This window comes from Medicago sativa, chromosome 3 (assembly GCF_051527215.1).
Source record: "Medicago sativa cultivar Bolivia chromosome 3, Bolivia_mono, whole genome shotgun sequence".
Classification (NCBI taxonomy): Eukaryota; Viridiplantae; Streptophyta; class Magnoliopsida; order Fabales; family Fabaceae; genus Medicago; species Medicago sativa.
In genome coordinates this window covers 36,568,579-36,577,651 of record NC_140751.1, presented here as the reverse complement: position 1 = coordinate 36,577,651, position 9,073 = coordinate 36,568,579, and the positions used below count along the sequence as shown (strand labels likewise).

General features: G+C 33.1%; 1 protein-coding gene across 1 annotated transcript; it reads right to left on the bottom strand.

The window, feature by feature from the left end:
* Nucleotides 1–1,458: 1,458 nt before the first annotated feature.
* Nucleotides 1,459–4,076, bottom strand: LOC146937411 (uncharacterized). Its single transcript, XM_085757780.1, has 5 exons — nt 3,116–4,076; nt 2,860–3,035; nt 2,355–2,781; nt 2,152–2,262; nt 1,459–1,968 (listed from the first exon to the last, which is right to left on the bottom strand). Exons 2-5 carry the CDS (start codon nt 2,953–2,955, stop codon nt 1,898–1,900), a joined length of 705 nt encoding a protein of 234 aa, XP_085613906.1. The 5' UTR covers nt 2,956–3,035; nt 3,116–4,076; the 3' UTR covers nt 1,459–1,897.
* Between the last annotated feature and the right edge of the window lie 4,997 nt (nt 4,077–9,073).

The following is a 9,073-nucleotide window of genomic DNA, read 5'->3' as shown; positions in this document are numbered from 1 at the left end:
GCTTGCTATAACAATCATAGATTTTAGGACTGTGGTGAACAAGGCTGGGCCATGAATATATTGAAATTGTGATATAGAAGCAAAGGTAATCTTTTTATTTTCATCAACTATCATTCTTTGCATTAAATCAAAATAAGAGTGAATATTCATGTAAGCCAACTAACTAAATCAGTATAAAGCTTATTGAAGGATCCATTGCAACCAAGGATGACAATGGTAAAGCTGGATGATAATAACACATTGCATATATGTACTACACTTTTTCATATTGCATTGCAATCAAGGCTGAAGTAAGGTTGCTAATGCTTAATATTTATTAGTACAATCAAAGAATTCTCTATGTAGGTTTTTATTGCAAATGAGACATTTTTATGAAGCGGCTTAAGAAAAAAAAGTTTTACATGTTTTAGAAACGGTACGAGTTAACAGTTTGATCATTTCTTCATCTTTTTTTTATTTGGCATTAAATCAAGTTTCCTTTGTCCTAATTGTGCAGCCTATAAAGTTTTGTTTGTAGTTAGTGTATGGTGTTTACTTTTGCAAAGGAGCTGAGTTGTTTGGTTGCTAATCAATTTGGTTCTAATTAAGTATATTTTTTAATCAAAATATATTCTAAATGTTATTTATTGTTGTGGTTTTGATTTTTCCCTTTTCACGTATACAGTACCAATGAATATTGAAGATGAGCATGAAGTTTCTATGTAAAAAAGTAGGGTGAAGTTGCGCACATATCATATGCAATTTGCTATCTCAAATGTATAAGAGCATTTTATATGTGTATGGTTTTGTTAATGGCTTTGTTCTGGTGTATACTAATGAATTGGATATGAGCAGTGGTAGTGTTATGTTTTGATGACAATCTTTTGATTGTTTCTTCTATTAATTCTATAGTAGATAGACTACTATTTGTTAGTTCTTTGGTTACTACTGAATTTTGTCGCAAACAAAGAATAAGTAGTTACAAATATCGGTCCCTTTATTGAAACTTGCTGTTATTTTAGCTATGATAGTCTTTTGGTTACTCTTTTTGAATGAAATTTAAAGTTTTCTTTTTTCTTTTAATAAAAAAATACATTGAGTTTTCCGACAAACAACTTTTTCTCCTACTTGCCATGACTTTAATTAACTGATTTCATTTTTGTTATGATGTACATACACCGAAATTTCAGTTAATTCTTTTGGTCCTTGCTTACATTGGGTATGCAATATATAATTTTGCTTTTAACTACTACATTTTCAATGTATATGACCCGTGCGGCAGCACGGGTGGATGGTCTAGTATTTCAAAAGTTTCAAATATTTTGTGTCCTATATTTTCAATTGAAAAATATAGAAAATTATTATCATATTATTAATTATAATATTTGACTTGGTCTAATTCTTTTGGCCTCATGATTTTAACTTAATTAAGTCTAAGCATTTTATTCTCATTTGAAACAGTCAATTAGGCACATGGGATTTATTTTGCAACCAAAACAAATTAAGAAGGCAGTTACATTTTGACCATGAGTTACTTTTTTATTTAAGAAGTTACTAGTGCCTAATATACTTTTTATACAGAGGTTACATTCCTTTTTTCAATATATATAACATCATTCTTTTCACGTACATAAAAACGATGATGCACGTACAAAAGAAAAGGCTGCACTTTTTCCATTTGTTTTAATCAATATTGAAACAAAAAACAATTATCTCCATCCCTCACAAATTAATTCTGGGTTATCATCTTCTTGAAATTATATTCTTGCTAGTTCTGTTTCTTGGATTCTACGTCGAGAAAGGTCTGTTGAATTCTGGGGGATTAGCGTATAATTACGTGGAAAATCCTTAAGGACAGTGCGATCAGCACGTCTTAGACTTTCATCATTTGTTCGTCTTGTAGCCTTTGCCGCTGATTCTACAATGAGTTTGATTCAAGTTGTCCCAAGACAGGTGAGTTTCCTTGAAACCTCTCTTGATTATTCTCATCTACATAAATTGAATCTTATATATATGTTAATTATTATTTGTAGATATATTCTTATACCTGATTTTACAACAATATAAGCAACTATAAACCAACAAAGTCAAATAATCCATAAAATTAAACGACGATGTTATAAAATATGATGATAAAAAAATGATTAGCAAAGATATAGGAAATAATTATACCAAAATTGTGGTCTGGAATCTCATGTTCAACGGCTCGTGAAGGGGATTCTCTTGCCATTCTTGAACCTCCTGCAACATCAGTTTCTGGGGAATGTGTCGTATCATTTCTATCTGCATAAAAGATTAAAAAAAATGAAGCATTATGATGTTAAAAAATATGATGATAAAAAAATGATTAGCTAAGATATAGGAAATAATTATACTAGAATTGTGGTCTGGAATCTCATGTTCTACGGCTTGTGAAGGAGATTCTCTTGCCATTCTTGAACCTTCTGCAACATCAGTTTCTGGGAGAATTCCTATCAACTTAGACAGCAAATTCAATTCTGGCAGTTGAATGTCAAAAAGACATTTGGAATGGTCCCAATGAGTGATCTCCTTTTTGTAAAACTTGAAATAGTGATGCCCAAACGGTCCCACATTCGTTTTGGTTTGGATTGTGTAATTCAAGAAATCAAAGTGACCCATAAATTGAGCAACATCCAACCCAAATTGTCTTGCAACAAGATGTGGTTTATGATGAACCACATGGTTGTTGCAAAAAATCTGGCTGACCCTGCTTGCTGAGAAAGCATCCGACTTAAGCTCAGCCGGCAACTTATCCGCATCATACGGCAAAAAATTGATGTCCTGTGATTTTTTTTTTAAAAGAATGAGTACACAAAAGAAAGTCTAAATGAGTTACAGAGATATCATTAAAGATCTTACATCTTCGGTAAGATTCGCCAATGTAGTAGCCACATTCTCATAGGGATTTCTATGGTTACTGGATATTTTCTTGATGCTATTGATGAACCACAACATCGGACGAGTGAAAGTATCTGGTTCTAGCGGCTTAACTCCTATTGCTTGCCAAAGCTTTGGAATTCGAATAAAAAAAATGTCTACAAAACAATAAAAGCATGCATTTAAAAAAGTATTTTTAAAAAAATAAGTCAAATAAATAGTTCAAACTAATACTTACCAAGACCACCCAGAAATTTCCGTCCAAATGCTTTTTATGCCTGCTTCCAAAATTTTATATTCCTGTTAAGAGGAAAGAAAGGAGCGCAGCTCCCCATGCATATTTGGACACGAAATCTTCATCCTCTAAAAGTGAAATAAATGCGGTAGGGAGATAATTTTTATCGCTAGATGGCATAACAATCGATCTAATAATAATCATCAACACGGCGATCTTCCGCTGCTTCAAAGGTAAGTTAGTGTTGCATGCGATCTGTAAGTAAAATTCCCCTAGAGTCTTTCTATCATCGGGGGCTTGCACCAGGAATACGTTTTTGAATGCTTCATCACTTGGACAGTGTTGAATTAAAACTATATTCCCCTTGATGGGCAAAGGGCAGATGAACAAGACATCTTGTAAGGTAATCCCTAACCTTTGGCCATTTATCAAAAATGTCAAAGTATTTCTGTCAAAGTAATTCAATAATTTATCGACTACCGGCGTTAAGATATTGACTTTCGGTACTAAAAGATATTCATAGAGGCCTTTTTCTCAGAAGAGTACCGTTTTAAAATCATCATCTATGGATTTATATAGGTCGGCCAACGTCTGAAGATTTCCACCCAATACTCCAGGACCAATTTCTGGAAATTCCGCTGCCATCACGAGAGTGAGAACTTCGATCACGAAACTAAGAACTGAGAAAATGGGATTAAAAAATGAAATAGAATTAGATATTTATAATTTATGTAGATAATATGGGATGTAATAATAATACAACAGAGGTTTTCGAGAGCCTGTCTCTCCACAATTCGAATTCTTCCTAATTTTCACAATGCTTTCTCAAGTCTATTTTGCTTCTATTTATATTGCATTTAACATATGTTCCTAATTGGCACAATTAATCGGAAGGGTTGTGACTGTCCCCATTTGTAACTACTCTAGATTTGATGTTGTTTGGCTCCAAAGGGTTGCATCCTTTCACTTGGGTGTGTCTCTTCACCAAATGTCATGTCCCCCTGATTAGTATCTCCAAAAGGTAGGACTCGGAAAATGTCAAATAAGGATAAGACTTCGAGATTGCCAAATAAGGATGGGACTCCGAAATTGATAAATAAAGATGGGATTCCGAAATTGATAAATAAAGATGGGACTCTGAAAATGCTAAATAAGGATGGGACTCTGACAATGCTAGATAAGTATGAGACTCCGAAATTACTAGATAAGGATGTGACTCTAAAACTGCCAGACAAGGATGCGACTCCGAAATTACTAGATAAGTGGAGAATTATTCAGCAAGCTCTCCCGGTTAGAAGTGCACTTAGTAAACGTGGAACTCTATCCAAGTAATATACTTGCATTACACAACAACTTAAACTGACTCATGAGCCTTGAAAAATATATCAGAAAACAAGAAACATCTTATTTAAAAAATCAAACTTCAACAGAACAGTTTCATAATACTAGCAAAGAAGACACATATGACCAAATAAATGTTCCCTCTCATTGTTGTTCAAACGATAAGGAGGTGGAACGACTATCTTTCTCAATGATGGCCTTGACCTTATCATTGATGCAACAATATTTTTATATACTAGTAATTTATAGCAGCCTCTCAAATTGATCTCTCTCAATTGTGTGCAGTTTTTTACCACATGATTCACTCCCCTTTGAGACAAAAAAACAATCTTCAAGTGACAGTTGCAAAAGTGCACGACAACTCTTTGAGATTAGATAGAGTTCTTCATTATTAATTCTTGTATTTGACAAGTTCAACACCTCTAATTTAGGAATTTCAAAGTTCAACCCTTGAAGCTTCACTTTTGAGCAATTGTATAAGTTCAAATGTCTGAAGCAATTCTTATTCACATATATGATTACCCTTTTTAGTTAATTTATACTGAAGACATCTCCTATGATAATAGCTCCTAATGAATAGAGGACTCCTACTCATTGGATAACTCCTACAACCTAATGTAACTATCACTATGAATACCAACAGTAGTGATTAATATTGACATAATAGAAGTAAGTGAATCGATCAAAGTAGCCAAACTCTAAAGAAAGATCATTATTTATAGTCCATCATTATTTATAGTCCAAGACCATACATATTGATGTTATACCCTAATTTTGGACCTAAAAATACTTACTCAAAATATTTTTCCATCTCTAATGGGTGTCTTTGACCCTTGAGAGGTTGCCAATTTGCTATTGTTTTACACTGGTTTTTTTACTCTGCTTTATCTTCCAATCTTGCTTTAAAAAATCCTTTCAACTGTGTATTTGTCTATATTTTCTTGCATTTCAAGTCATCCAAAAAATGTTTCTCTTGTTTTCCAAGTCATTTGAACTTGTCTCTGATCAATTGCATATTTCTCTGCATTTTATTTGCAAAAATTCATAAAAAAGGGTATTTTAGTCATTTCCTGCATTCAAACTCATTTTAGTCTTTGAAAATTGTCTTTGAGACCTTTCAATTGGTTTGAATAAATTCTTGATTAATTCTATGTCAAAATCCATTCCAAAAATTGCATTTGAGTCATTTTGAGTCAGTTTAGCCCCTAGGGGCACTTTAGTCATTTCATGTGTTAAAAATTTTCTTTTAATCTTTGAAAATTGTCTCTGAGCCTTTTCAATTTGTTTGTATAAATCTTTGTTCCATTTCCATGTTAAAATCCATTTCAAAAATTGCATCTGGGTCATTTTGAGTCAGTTTTGTCCCTAGGGGCATTTCGGTCATTTCACACAAAATTTTGACAGAGAGAGGTTACTTTGAAGTACCTCATTTAGTAGTTGGTTCATTTTAGTCCTTTTTGTGTTTTTTTAACTGTTTCACTTTACGTTTTGTCCATTTTACCAATTTTATTCCAATTTTAATATTATTTTCATTTTGGTCCTTTTACTTTCAGAAAATTGCATATTAGTCCCTTTTTCATTTTAATTGCAGTTTCGTCCTTTAACCAGTTTTGTATTCTAGTCCTTCAAGTCTCAATTTTTTGTTTTTAGTCCTTTTCCATAATTACAGTTTGGTCCTTTGAGTTTTCATAATTGCAGAATGGTCCCCTAAGTCCAAATTTCAGTCCAAGTTACGTGGCAAACACTCATTGGTCCAACAGTACACATGTCAGCCTATAAAAGGCCACCTAATCAATGCAACAGAACGATCCCAATCATTCAGTGCCACATCACAAACACAATTTCCCATTCTCTCTCTTCTCCTCAGAATCAAAATCGTAACCGTTTTTCCAGAATCATCAAGAACACCAAGAACATTCATCAAACCCTAATTTTCCAGAACCAAAAATTGAGTCGAATTGAAGTAAATTCATCACAGTTCTCAGAGATTCACGTTTGAATCTTCATCATCGAACTAGAAAAACTGCAATTCAAGCACAAATTCAAAGAATTTGTATGATCACAGTGAGAGAAGTGAGAAAAGAGAGAATCGAAGCAAGTTCTGAACCAGTGAAGAAGAAAGAGAGAAGAACACCAATTTATTTTCGGTCCAAACTTACCAGAAGCTTTCAAGGATCTTTTTGTTCGAATCTCCAATTCAAAGTTCAGGTAATCATCAAAACTTCTTCGTTTTCATTGTAAAAGCTCATCGAAGGTTCACAACCACAAATAAACGGTGAATCGAAGCGGATTAACAAGTTCTCAGACTTGTTCTTTCAAAGAACTTTGAAAAGATTCGAAAAAGCTTGAAACCGAAACCATAAAATGTAAATCTACGAAGATTCACCGTTTATTTTGTAAATCCAAGCTCATATTCATAATCAGTGAAGAAAATAGTTTAGATTAGGGTTTCATTTCAAGAAGTTTCGAAAAGTTTTGAAAACATAGAAACCGAAAGAATCAAGCGTAGATCTGTTCATATCTAGGCCTTATTTCAAAAAATGAGTTTCAGAATCATGAAGAGGAGTCAAAGACGAACACAACGATGTAAAAATTTTCAGAAAAAGTGTTCAGGTACTGCAGCGCCACCGGCGGGCCACCGTACCTCCGTCGTTGTGTTCATCGGAGAAGACGAAGAGAGAAGTTGCAGAGCATCTCTCTCTAAAACGTTGTAGTGAGAGAAAGGGGAGAAGAAAATGAGCTGGACCGGTCACCTTGTGTTTATATAAACACATGAACCGGTCTGGTTCAGTTTGGTTCGCTCCATTCTTGATCCACATCGTTAGATCTTTGGTTTGCCACGTGTATGATCCAGATGCTTTGTTTCCATGTGCCTGAACCATCTTATGGTGTGCTGCGTGTTCTTGACTGTTGGATCTAGGGTTTTGGATGATCTGGATCAATCCAACGCCTCTGAGGCTCCTGGATGATCCAGATCCATCCATATGCTTGGGCCTGGGTTTCTGTTATACTGGACTTCGTATTCTTGTGTTTTGTTTGCTATTTTGACACTGCTTCTTGATGTTTGCACCTCTTTTTCATCAAAAAACTTCTTAAAAATTCCTAAAAATGTCCAAATCATTTTCTTGATATTTTTTGATGAATCTTGATATATTTACATGTTAAGAATTGGTCAAAAATATGAGGAGATAATTTGTTCTTTATTAATCCAATTCTTTTTCTTTTCTTGTTAAAAAATCTTGTTAAAAAAATCTCTAAAAAACCTTGTGGACTTTCTTGCAATTATATTTGATGTTTAATACTGGTCTTTTATGATATTTTGACATGTGAAAAATGGATAAAAACATAGGTGATTTTGTTTTTAATTTTTGGAACCTTTTGTCAATATTTGTGAAGTTTTTTTGTATAATTTGATTCCAATGTTTGATCTCATGATGATTGATACTTGATGAATCAATTTTGTGATATGTTTGTCTTTAGTTTAGTGTGTTTGGTGCTGTTTGTGATATGTGGTGTTAGTTTCTTGTTTTACAAGTCATATAAATAAGTGTTTGTGAAAGTAAAGTGCCAAATATGTCTAAAATATATCATGATTCTTGACTCGAATGTGTTCTTATAATTCTCATATTATTGATTGTAATAAAACCTCTGAAAATTGTCATGATACAGGAATTATAGGTCATATACTTGTCTTGATATTATGATAAATTTTAGGTATATTTTGCTAAGAGTTTTGTCACCTTTTGTGCTAAGTTTTTGCTACTTTGTTTAATGTTCCTGTTGTTTATAATTTCTATCCTATTATGCCATATTATGTTACTAACCCTCTTATCCATAGTTCATTCATAGCATTCTCATCCCATCTCTCTAGATTTAATTTTCTTGCAATTTACATTTCTTGCAAAGAATTAGGATGTAAAGACCTAGGAATTTTGTAATTTTCTTTATGCTTTTAATTTCTTGCAAGACCATAGCATGTAAACTAGGGCATATGTAAAGGACAATGGACTCTAATGATGTACACCGACACAAGCACCGACACATGCACACACATCACATGGTTACTTTAGATGAATGTTTAGGGAATGTATGCTTTAGATGTATGCTTAGGAATCACGATACTTAGAAAAATTCTCTTTTCCAAAAAAACATGAATAACATCACTCAAATAATTTTCCAAAGAAACTTTGGGATCAAAATCCCATTGAATTTTCCCTTTGTTTTCTTAAACAAAAACTTTAATGAATTTTAATCATACTTAGACTTTTTCTTTGCAAAATAACTAATTCCACCTCACATTTTTCCAAATCTTATGCCCTTGAGGCCTCTCTCTCTTATTCTTCAAAATTCCATTTTCAAACTTAAAATCAATCAACAAAAATAAAATCATTTTTTGGAAGAGAACTACGGTGGATTTGATCCCTTAAAATGGTACGTAGGCAAGGAACCAATATTCCTTCAATTCAAATAAAATAAAAATCCAAACACTTTCTTCTCCCTCCAATTCTTGACTTAGTAAACTCTTAGGTGTAAATATCATTTTTCAAATAGCATTTAAAAATAAAGCGCGCGCGTAGAAAGTAAAGACGGTTCCTATAGGATACTATAGTCGTTATGGGT

What these genes read in the sequence shown, in the direction of transcription:
- LOC146937411 (XM_085757780.1), bottom strand. Translation starts at nt 2,955, where the DNA reads ATGTTGTGGTTCATCAATAGCATCAAGAAAATATCCAGTAACCATAGA. An exon ending in TGGCGAATCTTACCGAAGAT is followed by an intron (nt 2,782 to 2,859) that starts GTAAGATCTTTA and finishes AAAAAATCACAG; the next exon opens with GACATCAATTTTTTGCCGTA. An exon ending in GATTCCAGACCACAATTTTG is followed by an intron (nt 1,969 to 2,151) that starts GTATAATTATTT and finishes CAATTTATGTAG; the next exon opens with ATGAGAATAATCAAGAGAGG.